Source organism: Eptatretus burgeri, chromosome 13, assembly GCF_056783735.1.
Source record: "Eptatretus burgeri isolate ZD-2024b chromosome 13, Ebu_testis_v1, whole genome shotgun sequence".
NCBI lineage: Eukaryota > Metazoa > Chordata > Myxini > Myxiniformes > Myxinidae > Eptatretus > Eptatretus burgeri.
This window is the reverse complement of record NC_140973.1, coordinates 40,245,670-40,268,803: the sequence shown is the minus strand read 5'-3', so window position 1 is coordinate 40,268,803 and position 23,134 is coordinate 40,245,670. Positions and strand designations below refer to the sequence as shown.

At 39.9% G+C, this 23,134-nt stretch overlaps 1 protein-coding gene across 6 annotated transcripts in view; it reads right to left on the bottom strand.

Moving 5' to 3' along the window:
- The window catches only part of LOC147014278 (fibronectin-like), a 132,904-nt gene extending 114,754 nt beyond the window's left edge, over nucleotides 1-18,150 (bottom strand). For 3 of the 6 annotated variants that reach the window (XM_085852118.1, XM_085852122.1, XM_085852124.1), the window contains exons 1-3: nucleotides 11,952-12,283; nucleotides 11,514-11,631; nucleotides 3,282-3,434 (exon numbers count right to left, since the gene is read on the bottom strand). In XM_085852118.1, coding sequence (XP_085708244.1) covers nucleotides 3,282-3,434; nucleotides 11,514-11,625 — 265 coding nt within the window. In that variant the 5' untranslated portion in view covers nucleotides 11,626-11,631; nucleotides 11,952-12,283. Of the gene's footprint in view, nucleotides 1-3,281; nucleotides 3,435-11,513; nucleotides 11,632-11,951; nucleotides 12,286-18,015 lie in introns of those variants that run through there. The other 3 variants (XM_085852121.1, XM_085852123.1, XM_085852119.1) reach the window with 3 other exon arrangements.
- Nucleotides 18,151-23,134: the final 4,984 nt, after the last annotated feature.

The window sequence follows — 23,134 nt, the reverse complement described above, 5'->3', positions numbered from 1 at the left end:
AGAAACTTTGGTTTAGGACACGATTTAGGGAGGCGACGGTTTAGTTGCCGACAACCCGACCATGGAACAGATTAGTATCGGTTTACATGATACCTGCAGCAAGTCACAGATCTAATCTGACCTGACCTGACCTGACCTGACCTGACACATTGAGGCAGTGGTGAGGTTACAGTGAGGACAGGTAGTGGTGAGGGTGTGCAGCAATGGAGATAGATCGGAATGAGGCCAGGGAGATTTTGTTGGTGATGAAACTATTAAATGTGTAGAATTGTAGATTCTTCATTCTGCAGGAAGGATCGTAGACCTGTAGTTGTGTGTAGTTTTGAAGGAGCAGGAGTTGGGGACATTGAAGGAAGGTTTAATGACATTGTATCGGATCATCGGCAGGATGATGTTGGTTGCGACTAGACTAGACAGTGACAGTGACAGTGACAGGAAGTGTATGGGTCAATCTGTCAGAGGATGATCACAAAAGTAAATTGTAGGGTTAGTGGAGCCTTTTGGTCTTTAACGAGAGACTGAGTGAGTTGGAAAAACTGAAAATCCAGCAACAAGTGATCGGAAGGCTTTGAGTTTTCTTCACATCAACCCCTGGCAGATTGTGAAATTTTTCACACGATTTCTTCAGATCTGCAGGTTGATGAAGAGTGTGGCTGTAGCTTGCTTGTCATTGGTGTGAGGAGTATGATGGAGCCGTCCGAAAAGTGAGAGCTTCACGAGTTTTGTGTCGAGCTGGAGAGGCAGAGCAGTTATATACTGCACCCTATCCTCTCCCGACCATCCGAGACAGGTATACGCATCACAATTTCTGCTGATACTATGCCAGAAGGTCATTTGTAAGGAACGAGAACAAATTCTCGAGCGAAAAGTCGATTATTTTTGGACAAGTGAAGGCATTAAAAAGAAAAATCTCCTTTGACATTTTTTGTTCCCGTCTCTGAATAACATGCCTCTGAATTCAAAGCAGTCTTATTCTTTCTTCCAAGCTTTGAAGGTAGCAGCTTACTGTGACCTCATGTAAACCCACATGCCCACCTGTGATATATTTGCCCTCACCCCCATCTCTCCATAACCCATGAGTTAGCAACATATGTCAACCTGTTCGTGTTCCCCTTCACCTCACTGTCGATCCAAGGATTGTCCATTGTTTCTCACCTAACTCCTTTACAGCGAGCAGACACAAACTTCAAAGATACGTTTTTAATTAGATAATCTGATTTAAAAAAAATGTAGTTACTGTTACTTTACATTTTTTGTTTGAAAAGTTTTATTATTATATCAACAATGTCATCATCATGTACCATGTTCGATGCAGAGCAGTGGTACTGCCAAAGCAGTTAATACGCCAAAATCCTGGTTGGGTGACCACTCCAACTCAGGAAGTTAGAATTTGTTCATGGTGCGACGATAACTCGCCTACTCTTCGCGTAGGACACCATGGGATGTTTAACATCCACCAATTAATGCTGGCAGATGGGACGACCAGTTTAACGTCCATCCGAGGGACGGCACACAGATTGTTGACTCATTCTGCCTGTGAAACACCAGGATGACATTTTATAGCTGTCAGGATTCAAACCCAGGTTCGACAGGTTCGAGGCATGTGTGTGTACCTCTCGCCTCGGCCATCCTGTCAACCCCGAATGGAGCAACGGCCAATAAAGGTTGATATTTGTGACAATATGGGTCACAACGTTCCAAGAAAGAATTGCTGAATCAGGACTGCTGTTTCCAAAGGTGTGGACAGGTAAACCAGAGGTCTGCACTTGCATGAAGCAGGGGATGTCGAACGTCCTGTGTTATTCAATTATGGAAGTGAAATCAAAAAGGTTTTGAAAAACACAGTCCAAATGAAAAAGTCCAAAAATGTCTCAGGGCATTTAGGTAGGGGCATTGTTGTTCTTTAGTGTGCAGCCTGTGGCTGCTGGTTGCATCATATTCTGGAAGCATGGCTCTACAGCTGATGCAGTGCCCCTGTTACCAGTGAGCTGGTACTCATTTTGCCAACCTCAGAAGGATGACAGGCTGAGTCAACCCACCTGATGTTATTTCAACAGCATAAAGGGCTCAAACTCAAGACCCTAAGATCTCAAGCCAGCCATCTTAACCGTTAAGCCAACACCAGGCTTAATTGGGAGGGGAAATTAAAATGCTGTTTATATGTATATAATAGACAGTGCTGCCAAACATCCAGCAAAATATCATTAAAAACGCATTCATGAGATATAAAAGTGTGTTGCCTTTTTGTGTTTCCAGGATGTTGTTCTCTGGCTTGCCTAAGGGTGGACACACCATCATGCCTTACAGAGCGACCGAATGTGTACCCTTAGCTGGGATAACCTTCCATGTTGAGACAGTAAACTATTTGACCATAAGAGCCTCACCACAGGATTCAGTACCCCAGGGCCAAGATGAGTAGGATAACGACGTACGAGATGGGATAAACTTTTGGACGAGAGAAAATAGGCTTTTGTGAAAGTATTCCCTGGTGGAATTAATATCAGATGCTGTGGATATGGCATCCAAATCCTTCTGCGAGAAGGCAGATTGCAGTACCTGCCAGTTGGCCTGTGCAAGCATACACATTCTACATCGTTGCGGTTTCTCCCTCACAATAGCTAAAGATATGTATACATGTGTATATATATATATATATATATATATATATATATATATATATATATACACAATCCACTATTTTACATGAAAAAGAAGAAGAATTACAGATACACTCTTGCATGACAATGCTCTATTATCTGGATTTATGGGTTTTGATAGTTGGCCAAAATATTGGTGAAATGTTTCACTGTTTGACCTCAAACACTTCCCCCAACTCTCAGAAGAATATACACCTGAGTATAGTGTTTCAACCAGATGATCTAGATTGCCAAGTTTGTGACAGGCAGTGGCAAGAAAACAATGGTCAGACACTACTTAAATGGTAATTCATAACTTACTTGTAAGTTTGATAATTTGATCGACAAAAATAACCTTCACCATAGCTCCCCTCTCCCTCCCCCTCCCACTCTACCCCCAAACTCTTTCTCCATCCTTCCACACAACCCCAGTACCTAAAACACCAAAAAAGATAATAAACCATGTTTTTGCACTTCATGAGCAGCCACACTACCGAGCCACGATATGGTGAATAGATGCTTTTCCCATACAGCAGTCAATCTGCCATATGCTCAGAGGGAAAAATTAAATGGACATTCTGAATGGTGTTTTAAACCAAACATGTTCTGATAACTAGCTGAAAGTTGTAGCAAAGGTGTCTTTACCTTCAGTCGTACAGCGAACCTGACTAGTCCCAGAACCAATGCACCTGCAGTGCCAAACTGATCCCCGCTGACGTAGCTGCCAAGTTTCTCCCACAGCATACCGCTTCCCCGTATCCTCATCCAAGCATGTTTCAATGTCAGGGTTTAATAACACTGTGGGACAAAAGAAGTGGGATGTTGTGAGTAGCATACAAATGGTGCAACATCAAAGACTATTGAATGGAGAATTGGGTGGATGGCCACAGATGAAGTATTACTTCATAGCAGAATATCACACTCCTTTGCAGAACTTCTAAAACTAACATTAAGAAGTACTATTGAAGACAGGGTACAGTTATGTCAATGAGGTGAGTGACCACAGAAACTATTGTTGGAATAATAATGCTTTCATGAATCTCCAGTGTTGCTGATGGATATGGACACTACCATTCTTCCCTCTCTAATTATATTGTGATGTATATTCATCAACCAACCCATTCATTGTTCACTTCCAATATATCCAGGGAGGTGAACAAAGAGTAGGTTCGTTGATCAACATACATTTATTTATTTAGTTATTATTTATTTATTCTATGCAGCCTGTGGCTGCTTGGCTACATAATCTTCTGGGAGTGTGGCTGTGCCACTGATGCAATGCCTCACATTACCAGTTAGCTGGTAATCATTTTACCAACCTCAGAAGGATGGCAGGCTGAGTCAACCCACCTGGTGTAAATTCAATAGATAGCAGGGGCTTGAACTCAAGACCCGAAGATCTTAAGCCAGCCACTTTAACCATTAAGCAAACACCAGGATCAACATACATGATGATAGAACTAGAGCGGGGAGAATTTCAGAGACACCCAGAAGTGCAAAACCCAACAGTAGACAGCAGAAGACAGAGGCTACAAACCTGCCGATGATGAGAAAGAAGCAAGCTTTGATGGCTTTACTTCCTATCATGAGATTCTGATAATGTCCATTACTTTAAACTTCAGCATATCTCATCAGATTGCAAGGTGAGATGCAGGAGTCCTGGGCTGCAGTGAGGAGCTTTACACTTTGCATTGTGTTAAGTATTGTACCTTATTGCCTGTGACAGCTGCCAAGTGCTAAAATAAATAAATAATATATTTACATCAAGGTTGTGTGGTGTACTTTCAGTTGACTGTCTTTGGAGGCCTGTTATTCTTTTTGAGCTCCCCCCTATAGGATAGGGGGAGGGATTATTACTGTTGTAGGGTTTTTTCTACAATTAGTGCCTCCAATGATTAATGGTACCACTGTGTCTTAGACCCCTCGGAGAACGAAACCACCATTTAGGTTTTTCTCCCTTTTTCTCTCAATGTCCGAGCTGTATCTCGAGCCGGCCGTGATTTTTAGAATGAAATTTTGCATCAATAATGGGGATTAAAACTTTTGGGGGTTGACAATTTTTTTTGACCTTGACCTAATTTTAAGGTAATGACCCAATTAGTCTCGTGACATTGCCCCTGGTATTTTATTTAATCTGCCCTAGCTAGCATTAGTTGGTGGAAGTTAAAGATCCCACGGTGTCCTTCGCAAAGAGTAGGCAAGCTATCGGCGGCACAGTGAGCAAATTCCAAATAACTACTGCTGGAAAGGCAAACCACCCAGTCAGTATAACCCTTGCCAAGAAAATGCTTCAGCGGTATTGGACATGCCTTCAAGCAAAATAAAATTTTACGTGTATATATATATATATATATCAGTGTTATGACTGTATAGTATTATTAAAATTTATATGATTTCCAGTTAATTTTGTTTCGTTAGTTTCAAGAATCAGGATGTTTAGTTATGGTCCAATCATTTTCATGTCTACAGTGAAAAAAACAGTCAAAACGATTAGTTACATTACTTTTCTGTGCTATGTGTTGTTAAAATTGCTAACACATCACTGGGCACATAGCGGGCCTGCAACAAGTTTCACAATACGTGTTGCGTTCCTCTGATAGGAACGGTCCCCCACCTGCCTTACAACTTTTTCAAATATTTCATTTAATGTATGCCCATGAAGATTGACTTTCTCTAAAAAAAGTCTCTTAGAGTTACCTTGCAATTTAAAAATTGTGAAAAAGAAAATTCACCAACAGTAGAAGTCTGGGACAAAAGGAGGACTGATAGATAGTGCCCACCAATATATTGCATGCATTGTGTGTAGCTGCAAACATACAAAAGACATCACAACTTATCCACACTGGGTGTTGGATAACATAGGAATTGTTAATCAGGTACTCCTTTGCAATACCTGTTTTGTCAAGGATTCTTCTTTGTCATTATTTTTCAGTGATCTCAGACTCGTTGTTGATCTTCTCCACAAAGGAAATGCAATAAAAGGATATTGAGAGACAACGGGATACTTTTATTTGAATTGCAATGAACAAAGCATTTTGGATTTGAACCTGCAGTTACTTGCATCATATCCCACTTACTCAGAGGGGAATGCCAAACAGGCTAAATCTAGAATTTTAAGAATGGTATTTGGTCCAATGGAAGAGTCTTGTGATGCTTTGAATCCCTTTGTACATGGTTTCAGAGTTTGTGTGTAGTAAATGGTTCATGATTCCTTGGCACCAACTGCATCATGCCAAAAGTTCTGGCTGCTACAACTGGAGTAATGATCTGATTATTGTACAGCTGGTGTGGTTAAGAAATTCTCCTTTCATTGCAAAGTGCAAAGGCATCCAAGGAATACCAACGAATGACGTCAGACAAAAGTAGCATTTTCCTGCTATTACCGTTTTCAAGTTTCATGCGAAGAATTCCATCATTCATCAGGCCCATGTGGTGAAAGAATAGTTTGGGGAGCATGACATGGACTTCATATACTTATCTTCCCAAGCCAGAATATTATATACAAGGAAGTTAATGTGGGAGATGCTCTGTGACTATGCGTCGGCATGATAAGCCGCTTGGCCTATCATGCCCATGCATCTCTGCCAATATTGATGCACTGTACCCTTCTATCCTCAATGGTTATAGGTACCTATCCAATTTCAGTTTAAACCTTTTTACATTTCTGCTGCCACAACCTTTTCAGAAAGACTATTCAATGTTTTAACTACTTTCTGAGTAAAAGATCCTTGCCTTAATGCCATCTTAACTCGCACCTTCTTTTTTCTCAGGCTATTGCCCCTGGTCCTATCATTGTCTACTGTGCTGAATAATTCTTCTGCACTTATTTTGTCTAAAGCACTCATTATCTCAAACATCTCTATCAGATCCCCTCAGAATCGTCACCTTTGTAAAGAATGAAGTCCTGACTCCTCCAGCCACTCCTCATAGCTGAGTCTAGCTAGCCCCGGAATCAATCTGATTGCTCTACGCTGAACCATATCTTTGTCAGCCACACGAGCTGGCAATAAAGTTCCAAAACTGATGTTTTTTTTCTCAGGAGGTGGCAGTACTGGCATGGGTTCCGTAATTGGACGTGCATCGTAATCTTCCCATCAGAACTATGTTCGTCATTGTATCGATTGGTTGTGTTTTGTAGCCGTACTGGAGTTTTGTTAAAATTTGAAGTGTTGCAATCGTGTTCTTAAGATGAACGACAAATTTATGGAACAAAGAATCATCATCAAGTTTTTGGGAAAGCTAAAGGAAAGTGGCACGTACATTTTCGACAAGTTGAATCTGATGTACGGGAAAGACGCAATGTCACAATCACGTGTGTTTGAGTGAGCCAAGAGATATGCGGAAGGGAGAATGGATGAAAATGATGATGCGTGGTTGGGTCACCCATCAATTTGCAAAATGGACCACTAAACATAACTGGTAAATTTACAACAATTTTTTTTAATTGCTTTAATCCTGGAACTTTATTGTCAGACTTTGCATGTACTTCTTCAGATGTGATGACCAAAATGGAATACCACAAGGTCTCTCATACAGTGTTAACAAAGCCTCCTTTTACTTATACAACCTAAAATAGATTTCTATATTTTATTGTATTAACTGAATGACAAGTAATTGTAAACAAGGGTTTACAATTCCCTTAAGTCCCTTAATAAATTTACATGGGTAGATCCATTAATAAACCACGAATGAGGATGTCACATCACGCCATTTTCAAAGAAAAGCATGACAAATATTTTATTATCCACAAGAACACATTCAAGTCGATCTAATGACGGTTCCAACGCGTGGACATTTGTCAACATATTCCCTCTCATCTCTGAGAAAAATACTTTTTTTTCCTGAAACCAACCACTGCTATTGGACGCTGATGACGAATTTGTGAAAAAAAAATAGTTTCGCCTTTCACATGAGATGAGAGTGAAAACAACTGGCGTGTTTTACGATGAGAACTTTAACACGGGATGTGGTATAGTTCGACCTTTCAAATGATGTAAAGAAAAAAAGTGGTCTGCAGAGTTGGGACGACACTCATTTACTATCTGACTTTCTGCTCGTGGGTGCCTGGCCTAATACAGACCAACCTGTTCCTTCCAGATTTGTAGATTATCTCCAGCCAAAGTGATGGATTGCAATTGATGCAGAATACTTTTTCACAATATCCTATCTGAATTCCCTAATTCCATTTTTTCTGTTTTGGGCTGTCATGACAGCTCACAAGGAGTATACTTGCATTTGATTTGTATAGTCTGGCTTTGATTCACCGAGTCCAATTTAAGTCATTTTTATCGCGCACACGGGAAGCCTAAAGTGGGGTTTAGCAATTGGTTCACTTTGTCTGGATGTCTGTCTACAGATGTCAGTTTATGAATGAGGAACAACTTGATTTCAGTTGGTTGTTATTTTGAATATGAATCCCAACATGAATTGGCAAACGAACCCGTAGTTTAGCAGTACTTTGGCTCTGAATTCCTCCAGATTGCATATGCGCAGAGAGTGAGATAATATTTTTACTCTGTCTGCCTGTCTGAGAGTGAAGCATAATTTAAAATCATTCCAAACAGGAAACTTTCTGTTTTTAAGGATGTTATAAAGGACACAAACAGGCACGAATAACTAATGCAACAAGTTAAATAAGGTGGTGTAAAAGATGCTGCATCAACGGCGGTAAACTTCCAAAAAAAACTCTACCACCTTCAAGATCTTTATCTTATTTCAGTTGAATTATGTACTTGAATACAGGTGAACATAAATCGCCTTATTGGCACTTTCAAAACCCATCCGTTTAACAGTACTGTACTTGTACAAAAAATTACGGCATTCTGTCATCACAACCAATCAAATTTTCCGCTCGCAAACCCCACCCTTGTTTGTCAAGACTGCGTTTGGTAAGGTGTTATATGAACTCTCAAGTTAAAGTCTGTTTTTCGAAAATATTTTTGAGACACGGAAAAATGACGTCCATTCAACCTAACATTCTTCTTACAAAGGAAAAATGAACCTGTTAATTACAGTTTCAGACATTACAAAAAAAATCATTGATTCTTAACAGTGAATCCTAATATTATTGTGTTGATTGGAGCATTGCAAACTGAAAAAAGATGAAAACTAACTGAGTAGTGCATCGTTTTTGAGATGATAATTAACCCAAGAATCTTCCCATCGATGATCTCATACCTTGAAACTTGAGATATTGCGATTATTGGGAAAACAAGGGTAGATCACTTAATTAATTGATTAATTCTAACCTGACCTTGTCTAAATGAACTAACTATTAGTATCTATTTAACCTATGCGGTTATCATGAACTCAAAATGCAACGTTAAATATCATTAAAGCACCTAAAGATACACTCTAAAGTACTTTTATAGCAATAAATTTCTCCAGGTGAATACAGGGTGTCTACAAAGTCTTGTGTTTGGTTTTAACATTTTATTATAATCAAACCTATTACTCCATTTTTGACGAAATGCACAAAATGCAATGTCAATGAGTCTCCATTACCAGACTCATTTGTGTTGTAATTCGAGTGTATGCTCTGAGTCTGGCAGGTCGGTGGTTCGATTCTGTTAATGGATGAGACATACCAAAGACTAAAAATGCTTGTGCTGCTTCCTCACTTGATGCTCAGTCATTAGAGGATATAACTGGGCCAAACCCTGTTGGTTGGCATCCCACTGAGGCAGAGATGTCTCCTTAATTGCCATGCTGACTGCAGAGAGAAAATAATGTCACAAGATGGTGTTGCCATCACCCAGAGTGTACCAGGAAGTTATGTTACTTACCCTGTGCTGTGTCTGTCTGAAGTTCAATCCAGTGTTGTCCAAATCTCTGACAGAAAATGCTAATCAAATTAAATAGCATCTGAGATCTTTGTTGAAAGCAAGCAAACGTTTCATACACATTAAAGTTTTGATCGTATACAATTTTGTTTAAAAAACCTGGAAAGCTTTTATTGTTTTGTCTGAGTCAAGACTAAATCCTCTCCAATTGGTAACAGCAACCTTTGAATGAAAGTTAGGCAGGGAGCTTTCGGTAAAGTTGTTTTTTCTCTCATGCTTAAGGCTGGGGCTTGCAGAATGGCCGAGAGGTACCTCAAAGCTGTTTAGCCTGGGTTTGAATCTCAGCTCAGTTATAAACTGTCATCCCGGCGTTTCACAGGCAGGTTGATTCATAAATCTGTGTACCATCCCTTGGATGGATATTAAACCGGGCGTCCTGTCTGCCAGAATTAGTTGGTATACGTTAAAGATCCCATGGTGTACTTCCAGAAGAGTAGGTGAGCTATCGCCAGCACCCTGTCCAAATTCCTGTCTTGACTTTATTCCTTGACGCAGTGCAGATTCATCCGGGATTGTAACCCTCGCCAAGAAACTGCTTCGGCAGAACCGCCGCTCTGTGTAGAGCATGGTACATGAAGTTGATGTTGCCTAAGGCTCACAAAGGAGCTTGTACATATAGTACACGTTGCATAAGTGCATGAGAATAAATAAGTGTACCTTCACATGAACTGCCAGAGCATTGTGAAAAAAATGATTAATCAACACAGTGTATGTGAGACTTGAACTTGACTGAGGTCACAGTGTAATGAGTGAATGTTCAGATGGAAATGCTAAATAGACCAAGCAAATTTGAGCTTTGGGGGTGATTCATGCTAAATCTGCACAGCATGCTGAATGATGAAGGTTAGAATGTGTCCTATGGTAATAGCGAGTTCAAGATGCCATCCCAATAAACAGAAAGTCAAGGTAAACTAAACAAAACAAATCAGGCTTGGGAGAGAGAGAGAGAGAGACAAAGTAAACTAGATTTGGGCAAGCAAAGCTACAAGGAAAACAGTTGTTATATTTTGTAAGAATCAAAGTTCAGTGAGCCCCTCTTCTCGTCACCCTTACCACCTTACCTTTTAGCCATCATTGATATCACGTGACAGGCAAATGTCACTGATCTTCATGAAATGTAATTATTAGCTATATTCATTAAGGAAAAACAATTGCACAAGAAAGAGAATTTAAATGTCAAACGAGGAGGAAAAAATTGAAGAAAATATGGAGCAACCTACAGAGCAATCTACATATTACGGATGCAATAATGGTGGAATTTTGAACTCCCCCCCTCCCCTCCCAAATAAAGATGCCCCATACACCCCTCCCCACCCCCAACCAAACGCATATTCACATTTCCATTCAACATCCTTTTGCTTCCCTCATCTCCACTGTCCAACTCATGTAGCACCCCTTTAAATAAAAAACTTCTCTAAATTTACTCACCACTCCCTCTTCCTTACTTTTGCTTATGTAATATGTAGATAACTCTTAACTACATTTGCATGTCTTATTATTCATACAAATTAGTGACAGAAGCTACATGTTCTCCTATAGTATAAAGGGGCATTCACTACACATGATTTGACTGGGGGTGGGGTTGGTGAAATGATAGTAGTGAGAAAGATTAATGGAAGTGTGGAAGGAGCGAGGAGAAAAGGGAATGAAGACTGGGAGGAGAAAGGGGTAAAGGGCGGGAAGGAATAGGGCATGTGTTCAGAACGCAAACAGTGGAGGTTTGCGGTGGGGAGGGGGGGGGCATAACTATCCACTGAGACTAACTGTGTGATACATACCAGTCAGTTATATCCTGCTCAAAAACAATTTTAATTCCAACTTCAAGAGCAACTTGTTAGTGACCCTCATCACACTTGTCATGACCCCTGCAATCCACCATTTGTGAATATTTGCTTCAATTCCCCCACATAATGGTCATCCCATCCAATGGAACATCTTGTTTGACCTCCTCAGCTTTCATATGCATGTCCAAGTTTGAAAATGATAGATTCACCCAAAGGGACGTGCAAAAGATACAGTAACAGGAAGCCCTCACCTTGCTCGACGGGCGAACCGTGGAGTTGAGCAGGTGGCATGGCTTGAGCGGGCCAGAGCAGCAGGGACAGAAGAACCAAGTGGGACCAGGAAGAGACTGCGTAATACTCCATGATCACCTGGTGGGTTGGAACACGCGATGAGACTGAGCGGCCAAACCTAATAACAGGTGGATACTTGAAGAAATTGCAGTACATGACAGGAGTTTACATTCTGAGTCATCATAGTTTGGGATGATGTCACTGACATGGCCATTGACCACCAGCGGATGAATTGCCTCGAGTCACTTTATTGCAAGCATTGGAGTGAAGGTATCAGACAGTCAGGACGTGTCCATCATTAAAAGGTGTATGCAAGCTGAAAAAGGGCATTTCCCCGACGATAAAAAGAACAGCAAAACTTCAAAGCCAAAGCACAACTTCAAAGCAAGGATACATACCAACGTGGGGGCAGAAATATCTCGCACACTAATAGGTGCGCTTCGAGCACGTGGGAACCAACAAGTTTGAAAACCTTTCCAAACTTCCCGATAAGTTTCGGTTCAAGTTTATATTAACCTGCAGAGGAGAGGAGGCGAAACTACCGCGGAGTGTCCTCGTCCTGACGGTCTCACGCGTCTTATATCGAAACCATTGGGACGCACGGGCCACGGAGATGCCTCCTGCATGAGTCGCGGTCTGCCTGGCTCCACCCCAAGTCCCACCTCTGGGCAATTCCTTCCTTCTTTATCTGTGGTCTTCCTCCCACCTCAGAGTCCAACGCTTCCATACCCCTTCTGTCACTGCCTTTCTGTCCTCCCACCATCCCCATTGACGATTACCCACCCATCCCGTCATCTCTTTCCTCCCACTCACTGTCTCCCTCTCCGAACTGCGCCTTTCTAGTCCCGCCCTCGGTCCCAGACTGCAGCTGGCAGGGAATTTGTCTGGTTTTTTTTTCACATCTGTGAAACTGTTCACTTACTCTTTAAAAAAAAATTACATGCTCGGACTAAATCAACCGCATGCTACTCTTAACTTATAAACCACCTTTTCAAATACTTCTGCGTGTTTTCATTAATCATCGGCTGGGCATGTTTCGCAATTTAACAAACACCGGGTCGTCTGCATTGCTCGAAATACATGAGAGCACCCTCTCACGATTTTCCTTTTTACAGACACCGAACTGCATCTCCTCTCTGGATGAGTCACATTCTGGGAAAGGGTAATTCAGGTCCAAACCTCCAACGCGCCCGTGTCACATCCCAAGACGTCTACATTCAAAGCAATGCACTGAGTGCACGTTTGGAGAAACGGCAAGTATCGTGCTGTGTTTAGCTTAAAGCGAGACGAACGATCTCTTGTTTTCATTCCATTTGAACTTGAACTCGGAAACCACGCGCGAGACCCACAGAACGGCGGGAAAACATCTTTGAAGTCAGCCTTTGGCGGGAAAAGACATGCAATTATTACAAGTGAACAAGAAACAAATAAAGAAAGCATGGAAATAGAGAAATCGATCAATAAATAAACAAGTAAATAAATACGTACATCTCAGGGGCAAATCCAGGAATTGGGTGGGGGTTTCCAAATAACAGAAAATCTAAGTCATATGAACGTTATGAAAACTTTATTGCAGCTTTCAAATAAATGCACATTCACATATTCTTTGATATGCATGTATTCATGTATTGTGCAAAAAGATATAAAAGTTAATCAATTTAATATTTAAATGCATAACTAAAAAAAAAAAAAACTTGAATTCAATAAACTTCAAGTTTCAATCTTTAATATCATGACTAGTGAGAACTACCTGAGTGATGGTAGTGCCTATATGACATACGAGCAACTATATGACATACTAGAAGGAGTTCTGGGTGACGAGGGAACACCTGGGTTTACCACTGTAATGGTAAATATTTTTTTGTTGGGAGGTGGGGAGGGGGTTCCGGGCAACCAGGAAACCCCCCTGGATTTGCCACTGCATCTTATTGTAACTTCTCAGCAAATAAATTAATAAATAAGAAAATAGAATAAAATAGTGAATAAAAAAGCAAATAAATAAAAGTATATAAGTAATTCGTAGATAGAAAGAATCAACACCAAATACAATAAAATAGTACAAATAAAAGTAAATGAATAATAAATACATACTATACTGAATTGTAACCTCAGTAAATAAATTAATAAACAAGTAAATAATTAAATAGAGTGAATAAAATAGTAAATAAATAAAATTGAGTATGTATAAATAATTAATAAATGTAATGAATAAACACTGAATAATAAAAAATAGAATAAATAAATAAGCATAAATAAGCAAATAAATAATAAATACAAACATAAGTAAATAAGTCAAAACAAAACAAAGTAAATCACGAGATTAGTAAAAGGAATGGGGGAGAATAAACAAATTAATCAGAAAAATAAAAATGAATAAGCAAATAAATAAATTGCAAATAAATAACTGCATACATAAGTAACGAAATTAATACCTCAGTAAACAAAATAATTGACCAAGTAAAAATAAACAAATAAAGAATGAAATAAAGAGAGCAAATGATCTCACATGAGTAACAAGAAAAAGAGCAATCAGAGATTGCAGACCCTCGGCAGGACATGTTTTGTGTGGTGTTTGTGTAGTTTTGTGTGGTGTATTTTGTGTGGCATTTGTGTACTGATGTGTTACGTAATTAATGAGAAATAATTAGAACTGCCACTTTATAACTGCTGGCAGTGATGACTGGGTACTAAGACGTCCCACTTTTATGCAACCCCGCTTTGATCGGACACCTGACCCTGACCCATGACGTTTTAAAAATTATTATTATTATTCAATTGAATCCAGAATGGGATTAAAATAAATTAAATTCAAATCAAATGGAAGACCAAATAGGTACTGTACTGCATTGCAGTAAGCAGAAGGAACCCAAACAAGCAAAAAGAAAAGATGAAGTAATCATGAGGAACCTGGAGAGGATTCACATTTATCTTCCCTCAAACCCATTGAGGCACAGCCAAGTGAGCTTCATTCAAAAAAAAAAAAAAAATTAAATTTAAGAAAAAGCACATCAAAAATTAAATAATTCTGGCTGCCAGACCATGTGTCCGCTCAAGTTGAAATTTAAAATTTTAGTCCCCATTACTGCGAGATCACAATTGTGAAGTTTCACATCGATTGATTAAGTGATTCGAGAGAAAATGTTATTTAATATTTTTCTTAAATCCAATATGGCTGCCAAACTGTCAGACTTATCAATTATTCCTTCACAACTTTGTACACGGCATGCCTTGGGGAACATTTGTGTGAAGTTTACCCTTGATCTGTCCAGCTGTTCCAGAGAAGAAGATTTTTTATATGTTTTCGGGTAAATCCAATATGGCTGCCAAACCATGTGACCTATGAAATCATATGTGGAAACCTTTTGTTCCTCATAGATAGCCGGTCATATGTGTTAAGTTTTGCTATCGATCTGTTCAGCCATTTCAGAGATTTTTGAGGGTTAAGAAAAAAAAAAAAAAATATATATATATATATATATATATATATATGGCTGCTGAATCATGTGACCGATCACATCATCAACAAGCTCAAATGAGCTAAGATCCTCGTGCTCTTAATGATGACGTCATAAAAACGAATATGACGTCATTGTGATGTATCAGGTTTGCGATAAATTATCTGTGCTAATGCCCGGCTTGATTCCCGCAAACAAAATTCAAACAGCTTGCCTAGTTTCGGAGATAATGGTATCGGCGATTTCCATTAGCGGCGATATTATGACGTCAACTTTTTTTCTAGGAAGAATTTTCAAAATCGGAGATGGTTACTGCCTGCGCGTGGGCTTTCTGCATATACATGGCAAGTTTCACGAAGATCCGATGAAAACTCTGGGTTGTGAAACAAAAAATAGGAATGACGTCATAAAAATTGATGTATCATATGTGCGGTAATTCATCTCTGCTAATGCCCTGTTCGATTCCCGCAAACAGAATTCAAAAAGCTTGCTTAGTTTTGGAGATAATTTTTTAGGCAATTTCCATTAGTGGAGATATTTTGACATCATAACTTTTTTTCTCGGAGGAATTTTCAAAATCGGAGATAGTTACTGTCTACGCAGGGTATTTTTACATACATATGCCAAGTTTCGGGAAGTTTCGATGAAAACTGTAGACTGTGAAACAAAAATGTCCACAAGAAGAAGATGAAGAAGAACAACGTGAGTAAGACTTCGAGATCCTCCACTAGGATCTAAAAATGTTTTTGTGGATCATTTTATCGAAAGATGAGCCTCAAAAATTTTCATACTAAACAGATGTAGTGTTATACATATGCAATTATGACGTCATAAAAATGCGCTTGTGACGTCATTAAAAAAATCAATCTCATTCCCCATAAGAAGTACATGCTATGTGCCAAGTTTCAATTTTTTCCTTGGTGTTGTTTCAGAGATACAGAAGAGGTTCAGAGTTTTTTCCGTTTTTCCAACATGGCTATCACATTACCTATGACGTCATAATTATGATTGAAACATTCTACATGAGTAGTTGCACCAGAGTTGAAAATTTTGTCTCAATGCGACAAGCGGTTGCGGAGAAAAACACGAAAGTTCTGTGCGGACAAACAAACAAATGAAAAATCACTTATGGAGTGACACCAGACAAAACTGAACAAAGTATAACAGCACTCGGGAGAGCGCATACCTCTGCCAGGTTGAGTAGTTCACGTTTTGTATCCCACTGATGGGCTGGATCTGAACCAAAATCCAATATGCTTGTTCTTGTCACCTAACAAACTCATCCACCTAGTTTTGTCAAAACTCATCCACAACTTTTTGAGATATAATGATATATATATATATATATATATATATATATATATATATATATATATATATATATATATATATATATATATATATATATATATATATATATATATATATATATATATATATATATATATATATATATATATATATATATATATATATATATACATATACATATATATATACATATATATATATATATATACATATATATATATATATACATATACATATATATATATATATATATATATATATATATATATATATATATATATATATATATATATATATATATATATATATATATATATATATATATATATATATATATATATATATATATATATATATATATATACATATACATATATATATATATATATATATATATATATATATATATATATATATATATATATATATATATATATATATATATATATACAGAAGTTTGGGTGAAATCGTCAACTTGACCTCTGACCTTGTCAAATAAAAGCTGTCTCGAGAGAAGGTAGCGATGCAAACCAGAAGTTTCTACGATGATTCTGTACCAAACCATCAAAAATCGTAACGTCGACTGAAGCAAAAATCTCAATTTCTCCACGCAATTATTTAATATTATTTTATTAAAGTCACAAAACCGTAATATTCGGCCATCCACCAACAATCTTTACATAATCTGACGGCTTAGCGAGTCAAGCATGCGACGATAACCTTTATTGGGATAAAAAATGACTTTTAAACACCATCTTTATCGAAAACACCATCAGCGCGCACACGGAAAACTTTTACGTGACTCAACGATGCCTCTGCTCGAGCGCGCTGCACCACGTGACGAGTCATGACGCAGCGAGTGAAATATTTTTTATACAATCTTAAAACGTCTCCAAAACATCCGATTTTACCAGAATTTCGACAACCGAGTTTTAAGCGTCCTAAGCGATCGCAAAAACCGAAGACAAAATTAAAATCGAAGTTAAAACGAACTCGTAACGTCGAGCGAAGCAAAAATACTCCATTTCTCCACATAAATTTACGGAATTATGTTTGACCTCACTGTGACCTTGACCTTTGACCGATTTTGACCAAAATCTAATCAGCACTAGCCATCACCCTCCTGAATCACGTGGTGTAATTTGACATTGGTAGCTTCTTCCGTTCTCGAGTTATTGTGCCTACAAACAAACACACAAACACATATACAAACAAACAAGCAGTCATAGACTGGTACTTACTAAATCGTCAACTTGACCTCTGACCTTGTCTAATAAAAGCTGTCTCTAGAGAAGGTAGCGATGCAAACCAGAAGTTTCTACGATGATTCTGTACCAAACCATCAAAAATCGTAACGTCGACCGAAGCAAAAATCTCCATTTCTCCACACAATTATTTAATATTATCATCTCCTTCGACGAGGGTAACAATATTATTGAATCGCTCAGCTACACGAAAAACGGAGTGGGAAAGGTGAGGTGGGTTGGAAAATGCAGTGAGTCCATTCCAAGGGAGAACAAAACGAAAGAAGAATGAATGACGTCATAACACCCCTCGTCGGCGGGGTTAAAATAAGAACGCGAAAATGGCGGCCATCGTGAGAGAAAAAGCGAAAACATTAAAAGTCTCTTTGTTGTCTCTTATTGCCAAAAAAGGAAGGAGTCCGGAAGATGGCAACAACCTTTGAAATGCTCACCAGTCACCACAGTGGGAAACAGACAACAACGCTCGTTGTATGAAAAGCGCATTGAGATGGCGACGCGGCCTGTGCGGCGCCTCGAACGTGACTCACGACGTCTCACGTGAAAGGAAGAGGTTTCTGACCGGAATTTCGTGATTTGTTGGAAGTTTTCGCCGTGTACACGCCGGCTCAACGTCAGACAGAAACATCGCCCGGACACGTTTCCACACAGACGGTCACAAACACGCAAACAATACACGGCCGACCTGTTTTGGCGCCAAAGATGTGAAATGGCGCGGGAAGCTCGCTGGATACATTACACGGTTTGTGAGACTTCTTTGTGATTAATTCTACCTCGAGGTGACTGTCGGATATAACACATGGATTTAAAATGTACTGGTTTCTCAATAGGTCGTGTTTGTATGAAGGGGCACTGCATTTTACAGTATTAATTGTCGTACATCATGTATAAATATGAATCCGCTTTTATTTGGAGACCGACAGTCTTGTGAAAGGTTTGACAGTGTATCGTTTATACACGAGCCGTCAATTTGCGCTTTGTCTTGGTTTTTCTTCACCTTACTCCCTGACAGGTAATAGGATTCGACTACAAACTGTCGCCCTGGTACTCTGCCGGCATGGCGCTGCATCATGGAGTACGACAGCCTTCGCAGGGGTGGAGTCTCCAGATATCCTAACTCCGAGTAATCGAAAGTACAGGCCAATGTGTGTCGGTACTTTGGCCAAATTCCACATTCCTGTATTCACTGGGAAGGCTGCAAAGCCAAATCACGTCGCGGAGCCCTTATTCAGGAAACAGCTTCAGCGTAAACAGCTCACCTTTGGGAGAATGCTATGTACTTGTCTGGGCTAGCAGGATGACCAAGAAGCAGCTCTGGGTTTACAATCGCGATATGTTTCGATAACGAATGCAGATACAGAGCCAAAAGAAAGTCTACACCCTCCCCCCCCCCCCTTTCAAAATTTTCAGCTTTTCTTGCCTTATAGCCTGGAATGAAATCTCATGAAATCAGACTTTTTCCACCTTTATTTACACACTCATAACCCACAACTTCCAAGTGAAAAACAGATTGTACAAATTTCATAAAATTAATTAAAAACACAAAGCTAGAATATCTTGTTTGGATAAGTGTCCACCCACCTTGTTGTATCAATTATAAATTAGCTCAGGTGTAACCAATCACCTTCAAAATCACACACCACATTAATTAGCCTCCACCGGTGTTGAATTGTGGTGAATCTGATTATTTCAGAATAACATCAGCTGTTCCTGTAGGTTTCCTCTGCTGGGTGGTGCATTTTCCAGCAAACACTCAACCATGAGAATCAAGGACCATTCAAAAGACCTCCTGGATAAAGTTGTGCAAAGGCACAGATCATGAGATGGGTAAAAAAATATTTCAAAGGCCTTGAATATCCCTTGGAGCACAGTCAAGACAATCATTAAGAAGTTGGCGTATGGCACCACCAAGACCCTGTCTAGATTACGCCGTCCGTCCAAAATGGACAACCAAGCAAGGAAAAGACTGATCAGAGAGGCCATCAAGAGACCAATGGCAACTTTGAAAGAGCTACATGCCTTTATGGCAAAGACTAGTCACTTTGTGCATGTGACAACAATACCCCCAAACACTCCACATGTCTAGCCTGTACAGTAGGGCGGCAAGAAGGAAGCCATTACTCCAAAAAGCAAATATTGCTCAATCAAGTTGTGAAAAGTTGAGAGACCAATCCCCAACAAACTCACAGCTGTAATTGCTGTTAAAGGTGCTTCCACCAAGTATTTACTCAGGAGGGTGGACACATCGAACCAAGACATTCTAGTTTTGTATTTTTCATTAATTTTCTGAAATTTGTAGACTTTTTCACTTGGAAGTTGTGGGTTACGATGTGTAAATAAAGGTGGAACTGCTTAGGCAGCACCAACGCTCTGCACAGCGTATGATCTCAATCTCCTCTCCTCCTCCATTTCATCTCATTTAAAAGTAAATATCATGGGTGCATGGGTTGCTATCACAAAGGTGCCACAGCGAAGCCTCACTGCCAGACAGGAAGCTCATTTAAATTTTCCACCAAAAACCATTTGAATCTTCCCGCCAAAACCCAACTGCCAGTTAACCACTTTCCACGAGTTGGGACACCACCAGCAATAACCACCATCTAAACATTAAAGCAGACGTCCAGACAATTTACTTCCAGAATACAATTATCATTCAGTTTTGAAGCTTGCAGCACAATGCTCACTCACCAATGCTTACTCACTCACTATTCCAACGATAACTTGCTCACCATCCATGGACTGGCATCACCATTTTACCAAAAGATCAACCACAATTACAACCACATTCCTATGCCACAAGACCGAGCAGCGAACCAAACACAACTGCATAATAACCATGGAACCACAAACTACACTACAACCGCTTTATTAAGCTCACCAGCACGACAGATGCTATCCACAACCACAGCACCGTGAAGAAAGGCACCATTTTGCGTTACTCTGTGCCGCAGCGAAGCAGCGTATAATAGAAGGCCTGGAAATTGATTGGCATAAGTTTCCGCTGGGATTCAACGTCGTCATACCTTGTGGATGGGGTCACCGGCTACCCAGAGCTTCAACTCTGCCCTTCCAGAACTTTTGCACTGCAAATGGGGAGCAAAAGATGTGACGCCCATGTTAAATGTGGAACTTCATGGCATCACCAGTACTAAGGTGAGAACTCCAAAATGAGAACTTCAAAACAACTCGCAAGGCATATGATGTCACGTGAAGGATCATTTGCACCAACAAGCACGCCACATTCAGAGAAAGAGGCAGGGCTTTGACCTTTGCACCCAGCAATCACACCTAAAGAGGGCGTGGGCTCTGACTCTGCCCCCCCCCCCCAGAAGATTACATCTCCTCAGGGGCAATAAAAGAAATTCAAATTCGTTCATTTTGGACATAAGGTTTTTGGGGGCTTTTTGGAGCAGTGAGTGCAGTAAAGGCTTTTTTGACTGAGGAACGGAATGAGAGAGAGACAGAGAGAGAGAGAGAGAGAGAGAGAGAGAGAGAGAGAGAGAGAGAGAGAGAGAGAGAGAGAGAGAGAGAGAGAGAGAGAGAGAGAGAGAGAGAGAGAGAGAGAGATATATATATATATATATATATATATATATATATATATATATATATATATGCATCAGGGAACCTTCACAATCTGGGCATTTCCTGTGTTGAGGAGGAAGGTGGAACAGGACAGAGAGAGGCTCTGAAGCAAGCTCGCCAAGCAGTTCAGTCCAGTCTGGTTCAACTAATCCTGTTTAAAAAGCACAGTATTAAGAGGAGGCCAGTACGGGTTTTCCCCATTACCTTTTCCCATAGCAATGGGACAGTGCGAGATCCTCAGCTTGCCCGGGTAAGAAAGAGGCCACCAAACCCTCAAAATACTACTCTCTTCACTCCTTCTTGCTATCACATCCTTCCATGGTATGAACTGATGGGCCCTGTTTCGTTAAACTCAAAGTAAGATTGTCTAAGATAGACAGAAACGGTGATAACACTGCTCTTTTGTCTTTTTCACTTTTGGACCACAATGTATCTCTTTTGCTGTTAGTACGCAAATTAAAATTACCCCGCACAAATTATTGTATGTCCTTGCTGGGGGGGGGGGGGGGGTGGGGATTTGCATTGCACTGAAAAATATAATTTTGCCGAGCAGAGTGAGTGGAACTTTTTTTGTGGTTGTTTCTGTTTTTGTCATAAATTCTGAGACTTCTAAAGATAAACAAAATGCTCTAATACATTTGAAAAGATGTACTCAAATGAAATTTTTGTTCCTAAACTCAACATTTATTTGAATTATTGTCTCATCATAAAAATCCATTTGAAAGAAGAGCAGACATTGCATATAATTAAACGAATGACATAATGATCAAAACAAAACAACGTCTCTGACATATTGAACAAGGTTTGACATGGACGTGACCTTCAGAATTATGGTTTTACCATCAGCTGAACATTTGCCTTCATCATCTTGACGATGTGAATCACTTGTAACAAAGCCTTCTTCTCCAACACATATGATGCCTATGGTGTACCCTGGAGAATTTCCCACGGTCAAAAAGCATGTTGTTGAGTCTTGAAAACACTGACTGAGTGCCAATTAAAACAGAATGATAGGGACTCTGGATTATCTGATACATTGGATACCGTTCCACTTCTTCATCATGAATGGTTAGGAGAAAAGAAGCATCTCCAATGACAAATTATAACTCCGTGCACCGGTGGGTTGCTAATCAACCATGAGCGCTGATTGGTATCGCCAATCCTGGCAGGGTTTCGCTTCGCGTGGGTACCTTAGCTGTGGACGGCCGCACCAAGGGGCATCTCGTGCCCTCAATGCGTACTCAAGTTAACTTACCATATCAGGTGCAGCCGAGCAGAGCTGCCGAGTACGCACCGGCTAACAAGAGCCAATCACGTGGGGTAGAACTTCTCGGCGAGCACTACATACGGACTAGGCGAGACCAATGGAGGAAAAGATTTTGCGAACTGGGTACATGTACAACAAAAGCAAGTTTATTTATAAAGCTGGGGCAAGGGAAGGCTTGTGGAACAATAATCAAAGGTTTTCATACACAGCAATATGTACAGCAGGGGAAAGCAAGGACTGATGAGGTGCGGCAAAAGAAAATACACGTATATACAAAAGAGAGGACACAGGGCAGAGCTAAACTGTTATAAAACTTACACAATATTAACTTGTATTAACATGACAGGCACCATCAGAATCATACCAGAGGAAATTAGATAGTAAGAAAGAGAGAAAGTTTGAGGTGGTTGCAACCTATTTTTACTGGCCACGGTTGACAGACCTGCACAAACCTCGTTGCTGAGGAAGGGGAAAAGAGGGGAGGAAAACTGAAGGTGTCTAATGGTGCATAGTCAGAGGAGGTACGATGAGTGATGCGGTGAAATGTAGAGAGGAAGGTGTAAAGATGTGGGTCAGGGGTTTTTTGGAAACAAAGAAAAGAACATGTGAGAGGATAGACTAACGGTGAGTGGAAAGAGGTCTGTGCATGTAAATGCTAAGGTTATCTAAAGTGCACCCAGTCTGGCATCTGGCTTTCTAAT